We start from the raw sequence: 26,079 nt of genomic DNA, 5'->3' as shown, positions 1-26,079 counted from the left end.
TTACTTAAAGGGTGCTGGGAATGCTGTTCCAACTGTTGAAGAGAAAGAGTTACTAAGTACAGCTATAGCATCCATGAAGCTGTGGCCACAGAGTAAAAGGATTTTACAAAAGGAGCAGAGGCTGTCAGATATATGGTTTGAGCTTGGATAGTGTGATTATGAAGGACCATATTAATGAGGGTGATGGACTTCTGGAACAAAAAAAGGTGAAGATTCTTGCAGTAGGGGTGACAACCCAAGATTCCACTTTCAAGGTAAAGCCCATTTTATACAGGAGGCTACTTTCCCCAACATCCTATCTTCCTGAAGTAACCCCTTGCTTCAATCTTCATTAGGCCTTCTACTTCACATCTCCACTTGTCCCCCTTCCCCCAGTCCAAACCAAATTCACCCTCCTTCCCCCCACACCAACTTCAAACCCTCCTAGTTATTCTTCTATTTCACTCTAGCATTGTTTTCTTTATCCATATCCTCTGCCTTTCCTTGTCCTTCTTTTCAGCATTTCTCCTGATAACCTCCAGTCCTGCTCCTGCCTGAATTAGGTCTCAAATATCTACTTGTTCCACTCCAGAATGAATAACACTGACACATCCTGTACTGGTCTTTCCTCAAATTCACTTTCTCACTTACCCACACATCTTCTACCCCCCCTGCGGGTCCGGGGATTAGAATAGGCCCGAGGTATTCCTGCCTGTCGTAAGAGGCGACTAAAAGGAGTCCCTCCCCCTCAAGGGGGTAGTTAGCGCCTGCGTCCGGAGACGGATGGTTCCACGACCTCTATTTGCGGTCATTTTGCTTTCTCACTTCTCGTTTCTTCCTTCCTTTGGTTGGTTCCTTTCTTTGCTCTTCTCCACCTCACTGTCTTCCTTACTCTTTCCCTTGCCTTCTTCTCCTTGCCTTCTCATTGCCTTCTTCTCCTTGCCTTCCATTGCATTCTTCTCCTTGCCTTCTCTGGTCTCTGCCTCGGCGTTTGAGACAGTCTGTCTTCTCTCTCCCTCTCCCTCTCTCTCTTCTTTTTCCTCTTCTTCCTTCCTCCCTGTGCGCGCCTGAAGGCCAACCCACGCGTTCGCACGCGTAGCCGGTGACGGGGTAACATGTAATTCCCCGCCCTGGGTAGACATGTAAGGCACGCACGTACCCCCTGGTAAAGGCCAGGCCCACGGAGGGGTGATTGCCTGAGCATGATACCTTCTGACCATGCCGATTGGTCCCTCCGTCTGTTTCTCGGGAGGTGTGACCTGAGGTGTAAACATTCACCTAAGGCGGGAGTGCCCTCTGAGAGGGTCCCCACAAGGAAGGAGCGCGCCATCGGAGACGCTGGCAATCATGGGGGATTCTTCCGCAATGGATTTCACTCCATCTCTCTCGACTTCTGCCCAAAAACGGAAACATGACCAGCCACCAGTGACAAAAGTACTACCGCCTGCCCCACAGTTCCTCGTCGTTTCTCGATCTGAGGACGGAAAGGATTTTTCCTCTGTCAACCCTTTCGTTATCCAGAAGGGCGTAGATGCCATCGCCAGATCTGTCAAATCTTGTACCAGGTTGCGTAACGGTACCTTATTACTAGAAACTGAGAGCGCCTTTCAGGCACAAAAACTGCTTCGGGCCACACTCCTGTACACGTTCCCTGTCCGGGTGGAGGCTCACCGAACTTTGAATTCGTCTCGTGGTGTAGTCTATACTAGATCCCTCGACGGATTGACTGACGAAGAGATTCAATCTTTCCTCGCTGAGCAGGGCGTGACGGCTGTCCATAGGGTCATGAAAAAGGTCAACAATGACCTTGTACCGACCCGGACACTTTTCTTGACCTTTGATAGTGTTACGCTGCCATCGCGCATCAAGGCGGGCTACGAGGTTATTTCTGTTCGCCCCTATGTCCCGACACCTACGCGCTGCTACCAGTGTCAGCGTTTCAATCACACACGACAGTCTTGTTCCAATGCGGCTAAATGTGTCACTTGTGGCAGGGATGCCCATGAGGGTGACTGTCCACCTCCGTCTCCTCGTTGTGTGAACTGTCAGGGTGACCATGCCGCATCCTCCCGCGACTGTCCTGTCTATAAGGACGAATGCTGTATCCAAGAAATTCGGGTCAAAGAGAAAGTATCCACCTCGGCTGCTTGCAAGCTATTGGCTAGTAGGAAGCCCACGCTGCTCCCAGCGGGGAAATACAGTACTGTCCTCGCCTCTCCTCGGACTACCAGGGAGGTGGCAACCCAGACGTGCGATCTGACCTTCAGCACCACGGTCGTCCGTTCGGCCAGTGCTAAGATCGTGCGGTCGACGTCTCCTCTTCCTCCCATCACCCCACAGACACCAGCCCCGTCATCAGCTTCTGCTAAGACGAAGACCCAGAAGTCAGATGCACGGGCCTTCAAGAAGGAACCGTCCCGTGCAGACTTCCTACGTACCTCGACCTCCCAGCCTTCGACCGGTACTTCCACCAAACGACCTTCCAAGAAGGCTCATAGGAAGCACAGTTCTCCTTCTCCGCCACGGCGCATTTCTTCTCCTGTGCCACCCAGCAGTTGCCGCCCCAGGCCGTCATCCGTTTCGCCTGGCCGCACCGCTGGTAGCCGAACATCTGGCCGTTCACCGGCGGAGGAAGCTCCCCCTCCCGGCCATCTTACCAAGATGGCCGATGAACCTATAGACCCAATGGACGATGACTGTCCGCCTACTGATAGCGGCGGCAGTGCTCGCTCGAAGCCAGGCCCTCAGCGGCCTTAGAGGTGACCCCTTCTTTCATCTTCCTTTTCTTCTTACGATGGCACTTATTCACTGGAATATTCGCAGCATTCGCTCCAACCGAGAGGACTTGAAGTTGCTGCTCCGCTTGCACCGTCCGCTCGTCGTAGCCCTCCAGGAAACGAAGCTACGCCCATGCGATCAAATTGCCTTGGCACACTACACCTCTTTGCGTTTTGACCTACCCCCTGTGGTAGGTATTCCGGCTCATGGAGGGGTTATGTTGCTGGTCCGGGATGATATTTACTACGATCCCATCACATTGCACACCGGCCTGCAGGCAGTTGCCATCCGCATTACTCTCCCCGCTTTTACATTTTCCATTTGTACCGTCTACACTCCATCGTCGTCTGCCGTTACCAGGGCAGACATGATGCAGCTTATTGCTCAGCTACCTGCCCCATTTTTGTTAACTGGAGACTTCAATGCCCACCATTCCCTTTGGGGCTCTCCGGCATCCTGCCCGAGGGGCTCCCTGTTAGCAGACCTTTTCAACCAGCTCAATCTTGTCTGCCTCAATACTGGCGCCCCTACTTTTCTTTCGGACACATCTCACACCTATTCCCATTTAGACCTCTCTATATGTACTACCCAACTTGCACGCCGGTTTGAGTGGTATGCACTTTCTGATACATATTCGAGCGACCACTTCCCGTGTGTTATCCATCTCCTGCAGCATACCCCCTCCCCGTGCCCATCTAGTTGGAACATCTCCAAAGCAGACTGGGGGCTCTTCTCTTCCAGGGCGACCTTTCAGGATCAAACCTTTACAAGCTGCGATCGTCAGGTCGCCCACCTCACGGAAGTCATTCTCACTGCTGCTGAATATTCCATCCCTCACCCTACTTCTTCTCCACGTCGCGTACCGGTCCCCTGGTGGACCGCAGCATGTAGAGACGCTTTACGTGCTCGTCGACGTGCTTTACGCACCTTTAAACGCCACCCTACAGTGGCGAATTGTATCACTTATAAACGATTACGTGCACAGTGTCGTTGTACTATTAAAGAAAGCAAGAAAGCCAGCTGGGCTGCTTTCGCAAGCACCTTCAACAGTTTTACTCCTTCTTCTGTTGTCTGGGGTAGCCTGCACCGGCTATCTGGCACTAAGGTCCACTCACCAGTTTCTGGCTTGATGGTCGCGAATGACGTCCTTGTGGCCCCGGAGGATGTCTCCAATGCCTTTGGCCGCTTTTTCGCAGAGCTTTCGAGCTCCGCTCATTACCACCCTGCCTTCCTCCCCCGCAAACAGAGAGAGGAGGCTAGGCCACCTAACTTCCGCTCCTCGAATCGTGAAAGTTATAATGCCCCATTCACCATGTGGGAACTCGAAAACGCACTTGCCCGGTCACGGTCCTCCGCTCCAGGGCCTGATTCTATTCATATTCAGATGCTGAAGAACCTTTCTCCTGCGGGTAAAGGTTTTCTTCTTCGTACTTACAATCGCATTGGACTGAGGGACATGTTCCCGCATGCTGGCGCGAGTCTGTTGTTGTCCCGATTCCTAAACTGGGGAAGGACAAGCATTTGCCTTCCAGTTATCGACCCATCTCGCTTACCAGCTGTGTCTGTAAAGTGATGGAGCGAATGGTTAACTCTCGTTTGGTTTGGCTGCTCGAGTCTCGACGCCTACTTACCAATGTACAATGCGGATTTCGTAGGCGCCGCTCTGCTGTTGACCATCTGGTTACCTTGTCAAGCTTCATTATCAATAACTTCTTGCGGAAGCGCCCGACCGCGGCTGTGTTCTTTGATTTGGAGAAGGCTTACGACACCTGTTGGAGGGTGGGCATTCTCCGCACCATGCATACATGGGGTCTTTGCGGTCGCCTCCCTCTTTTTATTCGTTCCTTTTTAATGGATCGACAGTTCAGAGTACGTGTGGGTTCTGTCCTGTCAGACACCTTTCACCAGGAGAATGGGGTGCCACAGGGCTCAGTTTTGAGCGTCGCTCTCTTCGCCATCGCGATCAATCCAATAATGGATTGCCTCCCAGCTGATGTATCAGGCTCCCTTTTCGTGGACGATTTTACCATCTATTGCAGCGCGCAGTGTACACGTGTCCTGGAGCGCTGTCTTCAGTGTTCTCTTGACTGTCTTTACTCCTGGAGTGTCGCCAATGGCTTCCGTTTTTCTGCCGAGAAGACGGTCTATATTAACTTCTGGCGCTACAAAGAGTTTCTCCCACCGTCCTTACGACTCGGTCCCGTTGCTCTCCCAATCGTGGAGACAACAAAATTTTCGCAGTGGTTAGCACACTGGACTCTCATTCGGGAGGACGATGGTTCAATCCCATCTCCGGCCATCCTGATTTAGGTTTTCCGTGATTTCCCTAAATCGTTTCAGGCGAATGCCGAGATGGTTCCTTTGAAAGGGCACGGCCGATTTCCTTCCCAATCCTTCGCTAACCCGAGCTTGCGCTCCGTCTCTAATGACCTCATTGTCGACGGGACGTTAAACACTAACCACCACCACCACCACCACAACAACAAAATTTTTAGGTCTTACATTTGACAGGAAACTTAGCTGGTCTTCACATGTGTCATATTTGGCTGCCCGTTGTACCCGTTCTTTAAATGTCCTCCGTGTTCTCAGTGGTATGTCGTGGGGAGCGGATCGAACCGTCCTACTTCGTCTATATTGGTCGATCGTCCGCTCCAAGCTGGATTATGGGAGCTTCGTATACTCCTCTGCACGGCCATCCATCTTACGCCGCCTTAACTCCATACAACATCGGGGTTTACGACTTGCGATCGGAGCGTTTTATACTAGTCCCGTAGAGTGTCTTCATGCTGACACTGGCGAATTGCCACTCACCTACCGGCGCGATATACTGCTTTGTCGGTATGCCTGTCGGCTACTGTCAATGCCCGACCACCCGTCTTATCGTTCCTTTTTTGACGACTCTCTCGACCGTCAATACGGGTTGTATGTCTCTGCCCTGCTACCCCCTGGAGTTCGCTTTCGTCGCCTCCTTCAACACCTTAATTTTTCACTCCTTGCAACCTTTCGAGTGGGCGAGAGCCACACGCCACCTTGGCTCCAGGCTCAGGTCCGCGTTCACTTTGACCTCAGCTCGCTCCCAAAAGAGGTTACCCCCGGTTCGGTCTACCACTCCCGTTTTGTTGAACTTCGTTCGAAGTTCATTAATATGACCTTCATTTATACAGATGGCTCAAAGACCGCTGACGGGGTCGGGTGTTCCTTTTTGTCGGGGCACAAAGTTTCAAATACCGGCTCCATGGCCATTGTTCGGTCTTCACAGCTGAGCTCTTTGCCCTCTACCAGGCTGTTCTTTACATCTGCCGCCATTGACATTCTGCTTATGTCATCTGCTGCGATTCCCTGAGCGCCATCCAGAGCCTCAGTGATCCGTATCCGGTTCACCCTTTCGTTCACTGGATCCAACGCTCTCTTCAGCAGCTGGTGGACGTCGGTTCTTCGGTTAGCTTTATGTGGGTTTCTGGCCATGTCGGTATCCCTGGGAACGAAGCTGCAGATGCCGCGGCCAAGGCTGTGGTCCTCCAGCCTCGGACAGCTTCTTGTTGTGTCCCTTCGTCGGATTGTAGCAGGGTAATTTGTCGGCGCATTTTATCGCTGTGGCATGCCGATTGGGCTGCACTCACAGACAACAAGCTTCAGGCCTCGAAACCTCTTCCCGCGGCTTGGACGTCCTCCTCCCGCCCTTCTCGGCGGGAGGAGGTCGTTTTGGCCCGGTTACGCATTGGACACTGCCGGTTCAGCCATCGCCATTTGCTGACGGCTGCGCCGGCGCCGTTCTGCCCATGTGGGCAATTGCTGACGGTCCGCCACATTTTAATGTCCTGTCCGGATTTTAACACACTGCGTCTTGATCTTGGCCTGCCATGTACTCTAGATGCCATTTTAGCAGATGACCCACGAGCAGCTGCTCGCGTTCTTCGTTTTATCAATTTGACAAACCTCTCTAAGGACATTTGATGATGCTGTTTTTTAATCCTATGCCTGTCAGTCTGTCTTTTATCGTGTTTTCCCTTTTAGTTGTTGTGGTCAACTTGTGCCTCGCGGTGCATTCTTAACGTAGTCAGGGCGCTAATGACCATTGAAGTTGTGCGCCCTAAAACCACAAAAAAAAAAAAATCATCTTCTACATAACTACTGTCCAAGGTTACCTGGTTAGGCTACATCACCATGAGAGAAAGTGTTTGTGTGCACGTGCTTAAGTTAGTGTGCCACTTGTGTGTCTGTGTATTCGTGGCATTTCTGCACTTTCGTAGAGCATACCTTCGAAAAAGATATTAGTTCTGGGTCAAAATATACTTATTGTTTGTTACTGAAGATGTGCATTGAAATAATGGTGTGATTCGGCATAGGCTTCATACCTTAGTCATTGTTATTAGTGAATTGTGTACAATGTTTAGAGGTGATGTGTTCTGACAGCTTTTGATTAAATGTACACTTCATCATTTAACACTTTTGACATTTTAATGAAATACATTAATATTAAACTTAGTGTACGCTATAAACTTCCTCAATCATTAGATTGTTTTCTCATTGCATACCAAATTTTATTTAGTGAATATGTTAATAAATGTGATAGTTGGTGACTTGTATGAAGCAGGATCTTTAATTGGTGGACATTCAACTTTCAGCTCTGCTATGACAGTTAGCATTCTGCTTTTCTTGGTGTTGTGACCTATTTATTATTTGTAGCTTGAGTTACAGTTTTAACATGTTCATATAACAATTATTTGTGACCAATGCAAGCAGTGCCTCTTCACATCATATTGTCACCTATGTTTTTCAGTGTGGTGTAACAGTTGTGGACTCATCAGCCTCTGGGCTAGGTGGCTGTCCATATGCCAAAGGTGCATCAGGAAACGTTGCTACTGAAGACCTTGTCTACATGCTACATGGAATGGGCATTGAAACAGGAATTGACATGGAAAAGCTCCTCGAAGCTAGTGAATTTATTGCAAATAGTCTTAAAAGGCCAACTGGTTCTAAAGTGTGTCAAGCTCTTAGCAAGTTATGATATGTTAACAAAAAAACATCTTGGCTGTATTTATATCTGTGATCATACCTCATTATAATAACTCAAAACAAATTCTGTACTTGGAGTGTAATATATTCTATTTTGAGGCGCTACTTTAGCCATTGAGCAACATATTTTGACACTGTTAAGCAAAACTACCTACAAAATTGCAATACCTGTTAGTAACTCAGCTGTGTGAATAGTAGATGCCTGCCTGCTGCACATTCAAACTTTCAGTTTTTGAAGAGTAATTATTTTTCATCATTGTAGTTTTGGTAATTACAAATTAGGTTTGTGGATTTCCTATTGTAGGAGAAGTAATATTTTATATTTATGGGAGCAAAGATTGATATTTTGCAACCATTATATTTCTGTGTTATCTGGTACATGATTTGTTCAACATTAATCTGCATCTATAGTTCAGGCTACTAAAGCATGCTGGGGTGGTGCTACTTGTTTCAGAGGTAGTTAGTTCAATTCCTGGTAATGGAAGAAATTTGACCAGTAAGGGAGGTGTAAAATTGTTGATCATCAGACTGCACCAGCGGAGAGATAAATATGCTATGTGCTGTACCACATTTTTACCCTCTCCTTCAATCATCATCATCATAATACAAACATGACAGTTGACAGCCATTACAGTCACCTACTTTCAGCAGATACAAAAGACGGAACTCTCATTCACTGAGAGAAAAGAGGCTATTGTGTGTGGAAGAAAAACACCCTTTCCAGTTATGCATCTGCATCAACCCCTGAGGAACTCCTAGCCAACAAAGCCAAACAACACTTTCTTTTGTTTTAAACTGATACAAACAAAAGTTCATTAACTTATAAAGTAAGCTACTATAAGAATCACTGGATTACTGATGGCCCAGTGATAAAGTGCCAGATTTATGATCCAAATGTCTTAGGTTATCTTCTTGGTCAGTTCTGAGGTTTTTGTCTGTTACTTATAATTTTTTTCATCTCTAGCAACGTTTGTTAATGTTGAAAATGCAAAGTTGTGCACAATTACTTTACCACTGAGGTAGGCGACAAATTTGTTAAGATACAGCATTCAAAAAATCAGCCAGATTCCAGTTTTCCTTGACTTCCATAAATCACTTAAGGCAAATATCAGGGTGATCCCTTTCAAAGTACATGGCAGAGTTACCTATGCTTGTCCTATCTGAGCATGTGCTGCCTTTAATAGCCTTGTCATCCATGAGGTACTAAATTTTGATCCAACAAATACTCTCTTACACTAGTGTTAATGACTTAGACCAGCAGTTGTCCTGTGATGATGCTGCTTCCTTAGTTATCACAAGTAAATATCAAAGTAGTCTTAATAATTCTTCAATATTTAATGCAATTTACTGATTTATAACTTGGTTTTTGCAGGCAGCATTGCTATAGTGTATTGAACTACTGACACAGACATCACACTTCATTTCCTGTTGTTACCTGCGATTATTTAAAGTTAATGTTACATATTTTTTTACTGATTCTGTAGGGAATCATATTCATATGTGCTGAGATCAGAGGAATTACTGTGTTCTGAAATAATTTACTTGTTAATGATTTTATGGAATTTAAATGCTGACACTTCTTTCATATTTCCATCTCTGTTCCTCAATTGGGCTTCAGAAATGTGTCCATTCCAGTAATACAGAGAAAGCATTCCATTTACTGTGTAAGTTTCTACTTTCAGGGTAAAAGCAGATTTTGAAAAACTTAATTTATCAGTGAAAATATGAATTTGAGTTGTTTGATAGGATCTTCAAAGAAAAAGTACCCAGAGTTAAACTTTATCAGGTTGAACGGTGTCAGCAAACATACATACTGCCAGCTTTTAAATTCGGAATTTACTTTTATTTGCTGAGGAGGAAGAAACAGAGCTTAGGCAGTCAACTTCATCAGCTTATACCAATGCATCTCAGACCCTTGTGTGTGGGGGAATGTGCAAGTAGTATGGGAGGGGGATTATAGATTGAATTTCTTACAAATAGTTTTGCACAAAACAGGGTATATAAGGGCATAATACTGTTTGCAGAGCACATAAATTATATAAAACAGCTGCAGGAAATGAATTCTATTTTGGTTGCAAAAGGCACTGATAGTCACTGTCTAACCGCCTGTCAGGGCTTTATAAGCATTTGAAATCACTCTAGTATTAAAAAACGGAATAATAACTGGAAGATATATTTCTAAATATCTCAGTGGATCCATTGAAGCGTACTACAGTGTTTCTTAAAGTGTTTGGTTGATGAATTGCATTTTGTATTGACATATTTGTTTTTCATTTATGTTAGTCTGTTATGTGTACTGCTGTTAGAATGAGATTGTTATTGACTTAATGTTATTTACATTCCAAAATGATTTGTGCTTTTTTTTTTAATATTTTGTGTCTATATAAACTCAACTATTGAGTTAACAATTGTTGGCTTTCATAATTTCTCTTGTAACCTTTTACTTGTTTTTGTTGTGTGCTGTGTACACAGTGAAACATAGTAATGTGAATCTGAGAGTAAGAAGTGCAAGAAAAAATGGAGAAAGTTCAAAAGAGAAACTGGCTGTAGAAGACTTCGAAAAAATTTTTGTACTATACTAACACTACACTTCTGTTAATCCTTCTTCCTCACAATTGTCCAAAATGAAGCATTTCACTATTTCTCTTTTTCTGCCTGTTAACAGTGGATATTACGTATTACAAGCACTACACAAATTAACTCTTCTAGGTTGCATATCAGAATGTGTGTTTGCAGGTATTAGTACTGTCTGTTGTATTAGTACTGTCTGTTGTATTAGAAATTAAACAATGGAAAATTCAGGATGGAATAATGATAATATTATTTGTAGTGGCAAGCAGTCCCTCTCAAAATATACCAAGGGTCTCACTGAGCCGTTCACAGACCGTAATTACTCTCCCAATTTTGTACAGAAACATATCTCCGGTGCCTTCTCTCTCCAGTCACTCATGACCTGCCACAGTTTCACCATTGGGCCACGTAGGGACATTTCCTCATGACTCAGTACCACCTAGTGCTGGAGCAGCTGAATCCCTTTTTCTGCTAGAGTTCTGACTGCCCCTTGTTATGCTCTGAAATGAGAAATGTCTTCCCCACTATCCTCCCCACCCCTACAACAGTGGTATTCTGTCACCCACCGAACCTAGGCAATATTCATGTCTGTCCCGACTCCACCCGTGCTCCCAGTCCCTTGCCTCATGGCTCGTATCCCAGTAATAGACCTAGGTGCACGATCTATTCCATATATTCTTCTTCTTCCTCCTGCACCACCACCAGTTATTCCAGTCTGGTCACAAGCACCACTCATCCAATCAAAGGCAGGGCTACCTGTGAAAGCTGCCATGTGATCTACAAACTAAGCTGCAGCTACTGTACTGCATTCTATGTGGGCATGACAACCAACAAGCTGTCTGTCCTCACGAATGGGCACTGCCAAATTGTAGCAAAGAGACAGGTGGACCACCCAGTTGCTGAGCATGCTGCCCAACACAATGTTTTTCAGTTCAATGACTGCGTAAGTTTCTGCCATCTTGATCCTTCCTACCAACACCATCTTTCCTGAAGTGTGTAAGTGGCAACTCTCACTGCAATATATCCAACATTCCCATAACAGCCTTGGCCTCAACCTTAGTTTTTCCCAGTCCAGCACCCACGTATCCCCTTCCCTGCTCCCACTACAGAACTTCTATTCCGTTAATGAACCCACAGTCTTTTTCCCCTCTTCTCTTCTCCTCCACTGCACCCAGCAACCCTGCCATGTCACCACAGCGTCCCTGCATGCCCCGCACAAGCAGCATTTCAGCGTCTTCCACACTTACCCTGTTATCCCTGTCCCTCCCTGCCCCACTCTTTCCTACACCCACAGCCTTTTGCCCAAAAGCTCACATGTTTAGCAGTCTTTTTGTTGTGCCTCTTGGCAACTCTACATCTGTTCTGTATAGTGTTAGCAGTTAAATTGTGAACTGTAACTGCTCTTCTGATGCTTACTTTCTTCCTTCTTCACAAAGACAAGTCGTGTGAGGTCTTCCTCACATCTTGTTTTTGGATGAATTTTTAGAAAGTCCTAGAATAAAGAGTATTAATCACTTAATTGCAAAAGCAACTGGCCCTTATTTATCATGCTGGACAGCAACAGCAACCTCTGTTAGACAAGGGTGGATACATCTACATGAAGTATAAAAGTTAAAGGAAAAATAAAATATCATCATTGAACTGCAGGGAATTAGTGAAAATGGCACAGTTACAGGTAACAGGTTACACATTGTTAGTATGAGCTGTGTGTCAAATTTATCTGAAATTATGATGTGAAGTTGAGTAAAAGAATATGCCTCAGAAAAGGACACGTTAATAGGAGAGTGGTAAATGAATACTACACAAGTAATACATTGCAGAAGAAAAGTCAGCATACACTTGAAATGCGGCCATCTGTTTATGATAGTTATAACAGACCAGGAGACCATAGATACCGGTTGACTCAGAGGGGGCAGCAGTTTCCCATCCAAGCATTGGTGCAGTGTGTGGCAGCATCAAACACAAGTGGGCAGTAATCCCAGAATGACTTCACGAGTACATCCCTGTAGGTGAGCTAAAATGAGTGTCTGCTTGCTCAAACAAGACGCATATTTATTGGCACCTGCAGCTTAACTCACTTTGATAGTGCATTCTCATAAGTAGTGAGGTGCCCTACATTTTCTCCCCTAAATGGTAAAAGAGGCATAGTGTCACTTTTTGATTTATTCTACCTCCAGATTGCAAGCATGTGAACAGAATACATATTTATATGTATAAGTTACAGAAATACATTGGTTACATGTTAACTCTGCAGTATTGCTGTGGATTTGTGCAGTGCTCCCTGAACATGGGCCTGATTTAAACCCGCAAACCGCTCACCAGAGCGTTGTTTCACCATGTATCAGCATATCCTTAATTTATGAACATTATTGTATTTTATACGAGGGTCACTCCAAAAGAAATTTACACCGTTTTTGTAAAAATACAATTTTCATTCTGCACGTGTGAAAGTTTTACGGTGTGTAGATACATCCTTCCCGCTTGTTTTCAAACATAGTTCAACCTGTTCCCGTGAGTGGCACCGTCACAGCGTGTCTTCAAGATGGCTACTACACTTGACATTCGTCAGAAGCAACGTGCTGCCATAGAATTCCTGTGCTGTGAAAACGAGACAATGGGAAACATCCACAAGAGGTTGAAAAAGGTGTATGGAGATGCTGCTGTCGATCGCAGTGCAGTTCGTCGGTGGCAAGCAGGTTATGTGATGAAAGCGGCAGGCCTCATACTGCACACACTCCAGACAATGTGTAGAGAGTTAAGGAATTGGTGACTGCTGACAGACACACCACAGTGAACGGATTGTCACATTACTTAGTGATAGGGGAAGGAAGTGTTTGCACAATATTGAAAGTGTTGGCATTAAAAAAGGTTTGTGCCAGGTTGGTTCCCAGGATGTTGACAGTGGCTCACAAAGAAACAAGAAAAACGGTATGCAACGAACCTTCGGAACAATTGTGACAGTTGATGAAACATGGCTCCATTACTTTTCACCAGAGACGAAGAGGCAATCAGTGTAGTGGCATCATGCGAATTCACCCAAGAAAAAGAATTGAAAACCACACCTTCTGCTGGAAAAGTTATGGCTGCGGTGTTTTTTGATACCGAAGGACTCTTGCTTCTGGACATCATGCCAAGTGGAACCACCATAAATTCTGATACAGATGCGAAGACACTGAAGAAACCTCAAGCTCGACTGAGTCATGTTCGACCACGTCGGCAAAAGCAAGATGTTTTGCTGTTGCACGACAATGCATGGCCACGTGTCAGTCAAAAAACCATGGAAGCGATCACAAAACTCGGATGGACAACACTGAAACACCCGCCTTACAGTCCTGACCTGGCTCCATGTGACTATCATCTCTTTGGGAAACTGAAAGACTCTCTTTGTGGAGCAAGGTTTGAAGATGATGACTCCCTTGTGCATGCTGCCAAACAGTGGCTCCAACAGGTTGGGCCAGAATTTTACCATGCGGGTATACAGGCACTGGTTCCAAGATGGCGTAAGGCAGTTGAGAGGGATGGAAATTATGTAGAGAAATGAAAACATTGTTCCTAAAGGATGTATCTATACACTGTAATACTTTCAGACATGTAGAATAAAAGATGGATTTAAGAAAAAAAGTGTACATTTCTTTTGGAGTGACCCGTGTACCATCACGGACACCTCGATACTGCTGATCAGCAGGAGACAAAGATTCAGTATGGAGGTGTCCGTGATGGTATAAAATACACTCATGTTCATAAATTAAGGATAATGCTGATACATGGTGAAGCAACGTTCTGGTGGGCAGTTTGCGGGTTTAAATCACCTTGGGGTAAGACCATGCAGTGCATTTGACCTGCGGTCGTCACACGGTGGTGCTGGCAGCAGTCCACATAAGCAGAGGTGTGTTGGTGCATGTCAGAGTACGGTGCAACAAGTAGGTGTGCAGACATTTTCAGACATGCTAATGGTGACTGTGTGTTGAAAATGGCTCGAACACATATTGATGATGTTATGAGCGGTAGAATACTAGGGTGACTGGAGGCTTGTCAAACACAGCAGGTTGTAGCATGGGCCCTCCGTCTTCCATAAAGTGTGATCTCAAGATTATGACAAAGATTCCAGCAGACAGGAAACATATCCAGGCATTACCGTACGGAACCTCCATAGCGTAAAACACCACAAGAAGACCAATATCTCACAATCAGTGCCTGCAGATGGTCACGGAGTACTGCAGGTAGCCTTGCTTGGGACCTTACCACAGGCACTGGAACAGTTGTCTCAAGACACACAGTCTACAGACGACTGAACAGATACAGTTTATTTGCCCGAAGACCTGCAAGGTGCATTCCACTGACCCCTGGTCACAGGAGAGCCCATAAAGCCTGGTGTCAAGAACACAGTACATGGTCATTGGAACAGTGGTACCAGGTTATGTTCACGGACGAGTCCAGGTATAGTCTAAACAGTGATTCTCTCCAGGTTTTCATCTGGTGTGAACCAGGAACCAGATACCAACCCTTCATGTCCTTGAAAGGGACCTGTAAGGAGGTCGCGGTTTGATGGTGTGGGGTGGGATTATGATTGGTGCACGTACACCTCTGCACGTCTTTGACAGAGGAACTGTAACAGGTCAGGAGTATCGGGACACCATTTTGCACCAAGTTGTCTGCCTTTTCAGGGATGCAGTGGGTCCCACCTTCCTCCTGATGGATGATAATGCACAGCTCCACCGAGCTGCCTAAGTGGAGGAGTACCGTATCTCAGGTGAATGGAGTGGCATGCCTGTTCTCCAGACCTAAACCCCATCAAGCATGCCTGGGATGCTCTCTGTCGATGTATCACTGCACGTCTTAAAACCCTACAACATTTCAGGCGCTCTGACAGGCATTGGTGGAAGAATGGGAGGCTATACCCCAGCAGCTGCTCTACCACATGATCCAGAGTATGCCAACCCATTGTGCAGCCTGTGTACATGTGGCATGGTGATCATATCCCATGTTGATGTCGGGGTACATGTGCAGGAAACTGTGGCGTTTTGTAGCACATGTGTTTTTGGATGGTTTTCTCAACTTATCACCAATACCGTGGACTTACAGATCTGTGTCATGTGTGTTCCCTATGTGTGTATGCTATTAGTGCTAGTTATGTGTAGTGCCACGTTGTGTGGCACCACATTCTGCAATTACCCTTAATTTATGAGCATGAGTGTAGATGGAAGGTTGCCCTAGAAATTCGCATTGTGTTCAGTTAATCAGTAACTCACTTTAGTGAAATTTCAACCGTTGAATGCACCTATCATGGCTCTGGTTGTTACAAGTGGTGGAAACAGTAACAGGTTGCAGGCTGTGCCACAGTGACCAGCAATGTCCAAGAAGTTTTTGGAAGTTGTGAGGTCAAGTGGCACATATGTGCAGGCCTTCTCCAAAGAACTGGGGCGAACACAGTGAGGATGGGCGTTAACAGAGGCTGCTTCACACAAGTTGAAATGTGTGTGCATGGGTGTTGTAGGCCAGATTAAATATTCAGAGAAGAATGTGAGACCTAAATCTTCATTATGGGTACTTCAGCTGTAAGTTTATTAAATGAATCATGCATATTTTCACTGAGGCTGTTATTTTCTTTTTTTCACAACTACCTTTGACTTTTTAAGTCAATTGTCCAGCGTTTAGCTACACAAAAAAGGAACACATCAGCAATGAGACAGAAATACAATTTTATGAATGTAAATTAACAGAAAAGTAGTTACCTAAAAAAAAAGATACTATTTTTAGGGGTCTGCACCTCAATCAGTAAAAATGAAATCTTTATATGATCACTTTGTTATCCGTCTGTCTGTTAAGACCCCTTTTTTCTAAGGGTTGGCTATAGGTGTAATGTTAAAATTAGTGCCAAATATTAAGGTTTATGGTCTGTTGGTGGTGTCAATAATTTAAGCTTACAAGTCAATGCTGTCAAAAATACGACTGTTTATCTCACATTTTGATATTCGCAAACTTACTGAGCAAAATCGTCTATATGATTCTTGAGCCTGGTGGTCTAGTGATAAAGCACACAACTAGAAACTGAGAGGCTGCAGGGTCAAATCTTGATTGGACCACCAGCTTTTTCAGTCTTTGTTCTAACATAGCTGTGTCCTCTCAGTGATGTGAGGAGTCACCAGAAACAGTGCATGGTTCAAATTCCATTTTAAACTGTAGATCCCCTTTCTTCGTTTGGATAACGGGTACGTTAGGGACACGAAAGTTGGCGAAGTGTCCAATAGAAGAAACTTGCACCAGGCTTCGGAGCTACACAAAATTATTGTCAATATACATCATGTTTGGCACCCTCAGAGCATGAGTCCTAGCCACACTTGTTCAGTTTTTATACATAAGGCTTTTTTTTTTTTTTTTTTTTTTTTTTTTTTTTTTTTTTTTTTTTTTTCCCCCCCCCCGTCCTCCTCCTCATAGGTAACTATCTTTCGTTTAATTCCGTTAACTCAGTTTTGTTTGTGTTTTTGTGGCAGTAATGTAGCTTGCTTCATGTTTTGCAGTTTAGCAATGGATAATGGCTTAAAATGCCAAAACTAGTTGTGAAAGAGAGAATGTTTAGTTAAATAACAGCTTATCTAGAAGGATGTCACATTCATTTAATGTTATTATTCCCTTATCATAGTGTTGTGGTTTTTACAATTTTCACTCTTACAGCGGACACTACTTCAGTTACCCATGGATAGATATGAACAGTGTAACATTCATACCACATCACAGTATGAGTGGTTTTTGCACCCAAGCTTGGAGCTGAGTGGCCTTTATTCTGACTTTAATTATTAGTGGTATGGTTGATGGTAGCAAGTTATCACAGGGGTCTGCAAGAAGCTACAGGGGAATTGCATCAGCAATATATACATCTGCATCTATACTCTGCAAGCCATTGTGAGGTGCATGACAGAGGGTATATCCCATTGGACCAGTTATTAGGCTTTCTTCCCATTACCTTCATGTGTGGTGCATGGGAAGAATGATTGTTTGCATGCAGTAATTACACTAATCCTGTCCTCACAATCACTATCTGAGTGATAAGTAAGGGGGTTGTAGTATATTCCTAGAGCCGCCATTTAAAGCTGGTTCTTGAAACTTTGTTAATAGTCTTTATTTGGATAGTTTACATGTATCCTTAAGAGTTTGCCAGTTCATATCCTTCAGTATCTCTGTGACACTGTCCCATGGATCAAACAAAACTGTGATCATTTGTGGTGCCCTTCTTTGTATATATTCGATATCCCCTGTTAGTCCTATTTCGTGTGGGCCCCACACACTTCAGCAATTCTGTAGAACTGGTCGCACGAGCAATTTGTAAGCTATCCCCTTTGTAGACTGACTGCACTTCCCCAGTATTCCACCAATAAACTGAAGTCTACCACCTGCTTTACCTACAGCTTAGCCTAAGTGATCGTTCGATTTCATATCCCTACAAAGTGTTACACCCATGTTAGCTGATTCCAACAGGGACTCATTGATACTGTAGTCAGTCTACTATGTTTTTTCATTTTGTGAAGTGAACAATTTTACATTTAAAGCATGTTGCCAATCTTTGCACCACTGTGAAGTCTTATCTAGATCCGAGTAAATATTCAAGCAGTACTTCATCATAGATAACTGCACCATCTACTAAAAGTCTGAGATTGCTATTAATATTGTCTGCAAGGTCAATATACAACATGAACAGCAAGAGTACCAACACACTTCACCGGGACATACGTGAAGTTACTTCTATATCTGACAATAACTCTCCAAGATACCTTGCTGCATCCTCCCTACTAAAAAGGCCTCAATAGTCACAAATTTCACTTGGTACCACAAATGATTGAACTTTTGACAATAAGAGTTGGTGTGATACTGTCAAATGCTTTTTGGAAATAAATAAGTAAATACTGCATCTACCTGATATGTTCTAAGATTAGTGGATTAGTGTTTAGCATTGCGTTGACAATGAGGTCATTAAGAGATTGAGAAAAAGCTCGGATTAGGGAAGAATGGGGAAGGAAATCTGTTGTCCTTCCTTCATCTGGACTCCAGGACATATCGGAATCCTGGGAAATGAACTTTCTGACAGCCTAGCCAAACAGACTACTGGTAAATTGACTTTGGAGATCAGCACACCAGAGGCTGATACCCTATTGATCTTATGGTGAAAAGCTTTAGGGATCTGGAATACCAAATGACACATCGTAAATGTACTAAATAAACTACGTATTATCAGGAGACAATGAATGTGAGGAAGTCATCCATGCATTTACTCACAGGGGCTCTGTTGTCCTTCACTGACCCCACATCAGCCATACTGTCCCAATCTAGCCATCCAGAGGCTGTCTTTTAACATTTCAGATGCACTACCTACAGCGTTAGACAAAAATGCCTGAACAGCTGATCTAGTTTTATGTTTTATTCAAGATGGTTTTTTTTATCTCTCAATCTAAGGGTGGCAGTCTCTCCTAGGCCTTCATTGTACCTCAATTTAAACCCTTTCTCGCTCCCTCTCATGCTGTCTGTTTGATGTCATGTTTGTCTTGTTACCATGTGTGTTTTCTTGTCTTGTGCTTATAGGTTAGAGATTGTAGTGTGTTGCAGAGTGGCTGGCTCATCCTTTTTTTATCAATGCAGTCAGCTCAGACCGTCTGCTATATTGTTTTAATACTTTCTACCACTTTTTTTGCTTTCAGTTAATGTTTTCACTTTGCTTCTTATGTTTTCTCCTTATGTGCAGTTACACAGTTCATTTTATGCATTTTGTTCCTTTCCCTGATTTTAAGTGATAGGATTCACTTGGAGTATGATTTTCATCTGATACCTGTGTGATGTCAGATAAAGGAACTGATAACCCAGAAGTTAAGTATCTTTACTCCCCAAACCTAATCCAACCACCTGTGCCCTTTTCAAAGGAACCATCCTAGCATCCGCCTGAAGTGATTTAGGAAACTTTACAGAAAACTTAAATCAGGATGGCTGGACACATGTTGAAACGTCATCCTCTGTAATGCAAATCCAGTTGCTAACCACGGTGCCACCTTGCTCGGTATATTTTCTAAGATTCTACAACAACTTGATGTCAAGGATATTGGGTGGTAGTTTTGTGGATCACTTCTACAACTCTTCTTGTGGACATGTGTGACCTGTGTTTTTTTGATGAGAACTGGGCATGGTTTTTTGTTTGAGGGATCTGCAATAGACTATAGCTAGAGGAGGGGTTAACTCAGCCGAAAATTCAGGTAGGGATTCCAATGGCTCTGGAGCTTTGTACAGTTTTAATGATATCAGCTGCATGTCAACACCACTGACTGTATATTTGTTTAATGATTTTATGATGCCTTCAGCTGCCATTCTCTTTATTTCTTGTACAATTTCGGCCTTAGACCATTCTCAGGTATCTAAAACAGAAGCATTATACATTGGATACATTAGTGACACTGGTGATTTTGACAGGTTTTTGTTGTGGTCTTCAGTCCTGAGACTGGTTTGATGCACCTCTCCATGCTACTCTATCCTGTGCAAGCTTCTTCATCTCCCAGTACCTACTGCAGCCTACATCCTTCTGAATCTGCTTAATGTATTCATCTCTTGGTCTCCCTCTTTGATTTTTACCCTCCACGCTGCCCTCCAATACTAAATTGGTGATCCCTCGATGTCTCAGAACATGTCCTACCAACCGATCCCTTCTTCTAGTCAAGTTGTGCCACAAGCTCCTCCCCGGTTCTATTCAATACCTCCTCATTAGTTATGTGATCTACCCATCTAATATTCAGCATTCTTCTGTAGCACCACATTTCGAAAGCTTCTATTCTCTTCTTGTCTAACTATTTATCGTCCACGTTTCACTTCCGTACATGGCTACACTCCATACAAATACTTTCAGAAACGACTTCCTGACCTTTAAATCTATAATCGATGTTAACAAATTTTTCTTCTTCAGGATCGCTTTCCTTGCCATTGCCAGTCTACATTTTATATCCTCTCTATTTCGACCATCATCAGTTATTTTGCCCCCAAAATAGCAAAACTCCTTTACTACTTTAAGTGTCTCATTTCCTAATCTAATTCCCTCAGCATCACCCGACTTAATTCGACTACATTCCATTATCCTCGTTTTGCTTTTGTTGATGTTCATCTTATACCCTCCTTTAAAGACACTGTCCATTCCGTTCAACTGCTCTTCCAAGTCCTTTGCTGTCTCTGACAGAATTACAATGTCATCGGCGAACCTTAAAGTTTTTATTTCTTCTCCATGGATTTTAATACCTACTCCGAACTTTTCTTTTGTTTCCTTTACTGCTTGCTCAATATACAGATTGAATAACATTGGGGATAGGCTACAACTCTGTCTCACTCCCATCCCAACCACTGCTTCCCTTTCATACCCCTCGACTCTTATAACTGAGATCTGCTTTCTGTACAATTGTAAATAGCCTATCGCTCCCTGTATTTTACCCCTGCCACCTTCAGAATTTGAAAGAGAGTATTCCAATCAACATTGTCAAAAGCTTTCGCTAAGTCTACAAATGCTAGAAATGTAGGTTTGCCTTTCCTTAATCTTTCTTCTAAGATAAGTCGTAGGGTCAGTATTGCCTCACGTGTTCCAACATTTCTACGGAATCCAAATTTTGACATATGAGCAAGTATATCTGTAGATATACTTGGTGCATAATAACATACTTCATGGATGATTCTTCAGTAGTAAATTGTCATGTATGTTCTTGCTTGTATGACTCTGTTACGCTCATGAATTAAATCAGAGAGATTTTATGCTATTTTAGGTGCATGTTGCTTTCGAGCAGTTGTTGCAAAGCTCTTACATATAATGTCCATGTTTTAACACACTTACCATTAGAACATTAAAAATGCTTTTTTTCTCAATTGCATTTAATTATTGTTCATTATTGGTGTCATTTAGACTGTAATTTCTTCAAAATAACTTGTAAGTATTTGCTGTCTTACTGTGGGAGCAGGTCATTTTTGAATAGTTGTTACAAAGATCTTATATATGAAAGTCAATCACAGTACTCCAATGAAGCAGTGCTGAAAACTATGAGGCTCAAGTAAAAACTGCTTTATGGTTGTGGAATGTTTTGATTAGTCATATTAATAAGTGTAGCAACAATTTTACATTCTATGGTTCTGTAGTTCTTCATTGTAGACCTGGTAAGAAGTTGTCAAGGAATTTACCATTTTGTAGGTCTTTTGCTCATTTAAAACTCTGGCTGACTGCTCTTTTGAATGGATGTGAATTTCAATTTTCTAACAAATTCACTGAAACAGCCAAAAAAAATCCTTTATTGCTACAAGTATAGTGACGATGTTTTAATCCTATTTGATGGCGCAATAGATGACAGTAATGTGATGCTTTCACAGTTCAACAGTTTACATCCAGAATTCACCATGGAAAGAGAAGAAAAAAAAGAGCTTGCATTTTTTTGGATTTAAAAATTTCTAAACGAAAAATCTGAACACACATTCGATATTTTTCATAAACTGACGACAGCAGACTTAATTATCCACAATCAGTCATACAGCCCAAGAGCACAAAAGCCAGAATATTTTCATTCTACAATACGTAGGCTGATCAACTTACAATTCTAAAAAAAGAGGGAAAAAAACTGAGAAAGAACTTGACCTTTGCTGAAGTGTGGCTATAAATAATGGTTATTTTAAAAACTTTGTGGACATGTTATTCAGAAAGTAAACCAAACACATGCCATTCCCATGAATGAAATAACTTTAACCAGACACATAACTGCACAACAGAAAAATAAAGTTCTTGTATGGCCATATCTAGGTATTATTTCTGACAAAATTACTTGAGATGTCAAGAATATAAAATTATATACCAGCCACATAAGCACTAATGATCTACAATTGAGAGATACCATGGAAATCAGAACCATTTTGCAATTGGTAATCTACAAAATTAACACTCATAATGTTATATTGGACAAACAGGAAGAAAAGTTTGTGCACAATTTAAAAAACATGACAATAAGCAACAATAATTCACCTTTTCTGCATACTTACGACACCAACCACAAAATATGTAATACAGATGGATTACTTCGTAGGTTACAGAAAGGAGAAATCATGGATATAATGGAAGAAATTAAAATTTATATCCATCTACAAGACCAGTCAGTCAGAGTTTTAAATGAGCAAAAAGAACTATGAAATGTGAAATTCCTAAATAACTTTTTACCAAACCTACAATGAAACTTTACAGAACCACAGAATGTAAAATTCCAGCTACACTCATTAATAATGCAAAACATCATGCAACCATAAAGCAGTTCTTATTCGACTCATAGTTTCCAGTACTGTTTCATTAGAATACTGTGATTGGTTTTATATATGTAATATCTAACAACTATTCAAAAATTGTGTACTCCCATAATAAGAGAACAAATATTTCCAAGTTATTTTAAAGAAATTACATACACTCATATTTACACCAATGATAAAAATAATAAAATGTAATTGAGAACAAAAGCATATATAACAAATTTCTGTGAAATATTTATAATCTTCCTAGTGTCAATTACATTAAAACAGGAACCATATGTATGAGCTTTGCAACAACTGCTCGAAAGTAACATGCTCCTAAAATAGTGTAAAACCTCTCTGATTTATTTCATGAGCATAATATGCAGTCATAGGAGCAAGTACGTACATGGGATAATTTACTCTAAAGATTCATCCATAAAGTATGTTGTTATGCACCTAGTATACAAAGGGTACTAGGAAAGTTTTGCAATACAGCTTTATTTAATTAATTTTTTTCAAGGTAATTTCCGCCACATTGAGTACACCTCTCCTTCCTCTGAAACCAATCCCTAAACCAATTCTCCCAAGTTTCAGTAGGAAGTAAGGCACACTCATCCCAGACCTGGAGGAAGTCCTCATCACTTGAAAACTGCACTCCTTTCAGCGTCATTTTCACATGTGTGAACAGTGAAAAGTCACTAGAAGCAAGATCTGGACTATAAGGAGAGTGCTCCCGAAGTTTGTCCTGCACCCTGCAAGTATTCGGTGCATGCTTTGGCATGGTAATGGAGGAACAAGTGTCCATTCTTAACTTCGGTCACAAGTCATTCAGAGATTGGATGACTTTGGGCAGGGCTGCTCAGTGTACCACTTATCTGTGGCTGTCTTCTGTGTCCAAAACAACATGCTCCACAATCCCACTCGATTCGAGAAAAAAAAAGAAAAGAAGAAAAAACTATCATTTTCTTCTTAACTCATTGGGATTTTCTAGTAGCTTCAGGTGTGCCATCATCTTCAAAGACCCAAACTTTCTTTTGAGTCTTAGTCAGCAGCTCATAATAGTACAGCCAAGTCTCGTCATGTGTCACGATGTTATTCAAATATTGATATTGTCTGTTAGAAAACTTCTTTAACATCTCCCAGTACAAAGTCACACGTCGTTTCATCTGCTCTTCTGTCATTCTATGTAGTGCCCAGACACAACAAAGTTTCTTTACTTGCAAATGACCATTCAGAATCAAACGAATTGCTGGTGCATTTAGCCCTAAAGTATCCTCTGTTTGCTTATTGGTCACTCTGTCTTTGTCTAGCATTTTCCTCACAGCATCAGTTTTACTTCCGTAACTGATGATTGTGGCCTTCTCGTTCTCTCAGCGTCCTCCAGAGTGATATTTCCTCTTTGTAATTCTCTGTACCACATGAATATAGTTGTACGACATGGATACACATCACCAAGTGCAAGAGTCATTTCTTCAAAGCACTGGTGTATGTTTAAATCACACATGAAGTTGTACCACAAAACTGCCTGAATCTCACTTCGTAACCACAGTGCTATAGCAAGCTCTTAAGAGTAACCCTGCTAGTGAACGACTGCATCCATGAACTTGGCACAGTGGCTACAATGCAAGTCTGAAGTATTCTCAGAACACAGCAACAAATGCCTCCTACAATTTGTTGTTGTGTTATATTGCAAATCTTTCCAAGTACTCTTTGTACCTACAAATATGACTTGTTCTTATGTCAAAATTGCAAGTGTCACTATATATCCATTGTATACAGCTTTCGTTTCAGATAGTAGAAAATGGCTTAGGGCTGAAATTGTACAATCATACATTAAATAAAGGGAATGGCAGCTGAAGGCATCACAGAATCGTTTAAAAAAATTCATCGCAGCTGCAGACCATATTGCATTGAAAATTGTAGAACCACTGATACTTATACTTACTGTATTTCATTCATCTTTTCGGTGGTACGAAGATTAAATTGGGGCAGTTATCCTAGGTTTTTCTTTGTAAAGGAACATATGAACATGGAGTTGAGCATTTCAGTTTTAGCTTTACTACCCTCAGTTTCTGCTCCTGTCTCATCTAGTAGGGAGGGGACACTAACTTTGGTGCCACTAATAGCATTTGTGTAAAACCAGAATTTCGTCGTGTTTTGTGAAATATCATGTGACAGTATTTTGCTGTGGTAGTCATTTAAGGCTTTACGCATTGCTCTCTTGACAGCCACACACATTTCATTCAGCATCTCTCTATCTCTAGCCTTGTGCTTTGTTTTACACCTATAATGCACTAAATTTTTTTACAGTGACTATATACCATGAAGGGTCCTTCCTATTATGAATTGTTATACTAGTTACATATCTGTCCAGTGTATGGACAACTATTCTTTTAAACATGAGCCAGAGTTCCTCTACATGCTCCTGACCTGTGCTGAAAGTTTCAAGTTCCTTTTTGAGATGTGACACTACGGATTTTTTTATCTAGTTTACTGAACACGTGTATCTTTCTGCTTCTTTTAGTTGTCCTTTGTACTGTGGTAATCATTGTTGCCACAACCATATAATGGTCACTACAACAGTTTCAGTGTGGAGATCCCCAAAGGGGTCAGGTCTAATCATTGCCATTAGGTCCAGTATATTCTCATCATGAGTGGGGTTCTAATTAGTTTCCATAGAAGGGATTTAGTAATGTCTCAGAGCATGTCTAAATCGTGCCCACCTCCTAATAAAACTGCAATTTTCCCAATTAATTACTGGATGTTTCCACCAGTGATTACAGTATTATTGGGGAACTTAGTACAAGTGAACTGAGGTTATCTCTAAAAATTTACATTAGGAGGTAAGTCTGGTGGGTGATAGAGGGATCCAATTGTTTTGTGCTCACCCCTGATACTGAATCTTGCCCAATCTCACATGCATCTTCGGGTTCTGTGTTGGTGAATTTGAGTTTCTTATATTGTACAACAAATACACCACCTCCATTTCCCATTTGCCTATCCTTTAGATATACAATCAGATTTTCCCAAAAAGTCTTACTGCTATCAATTTCAAAAAAAATGGTTCAAATGGCTCTGAGCACTGTGAGACTTAACATCGGAGGTCATCAGTCGTCTAGAACTGAGAACTACTTACACCTAACTAACCTAAGGACATCACACACATCCATGCCCCAGGCAGGATTCGAACCTGCGACCATAGCGGTCGCATGGTACTAGACTGAAGCGCCTAGAAGCGCTCGGCCACTCCAGCTGGCTATCAATTTCAGAACCAGCACTATGTACCTAGTATTATGTGAGCTTTACTGCTTTTCAGGAGTGCTTCAACTCTGGAACTTAGTTGCAAATAATTCAACAGTAACCATTAGGACTCTAATACTCTTGCCTGTGGGAGGCATTTCTTTTGATCTTACACTGATTTTTATGGCTTTCCTACAGCTATCGTTATCTGGATTGGATGGGCAG

The 26,079-nt window shown here is 42.6% G+C and overlaps 1 protein-coding gene across 4 annotated transcripts in view; it reads left to right on the top strand.

Moving 5' to 3' along the window:
• LOC126456790 (hydroxymethylglutaryl-CoA lyase, mitochondrial) overlaps positions 1–10,181 on the top strand; it is a 32,814-nt gene extending 22,633 nt beyond the window's left edge. For all 4 annotated transcript variants that reach the window (XM_050092577.1, XM_050092574.1, XM_050092578.1 and 1 more), the window contains exon 5: positions 7,538–10,181. In XM_050092577.1, the coding sequence (XP_049948534.1) occupies positions 7,538–7,765 (228 nt within the window). In that variant the 3' untranslated portion in view covers positions 7,766–10,181. The remainder of the gene's footprint in view (positions 1–7,537) is intronic.
• Positions 10,182–26,079: the final 15,898 nt, after the last annotated feature.

The sequence above is a fragment of the Schistocerca serialis genome, chromosome 2, assembly GCF_023864345.2.
Source record: "Schistocerca serialis cubense isolate TAMUIC-IGC-003099 chromosome 2, iqSchSeri2.2, whole genome shotgun sequence".
Classification (NCBI taxonomy): Eukaryota; Metazoa; Arthropoda; class Insecta; order Orthoptera; family Acrididae; genus Schistocerca; species Schistocerca serialis.
Note: the sequence above shows the minus strand (reverse complement) of the source record. Positions and strands in the feature narration are given on the sequence as shown.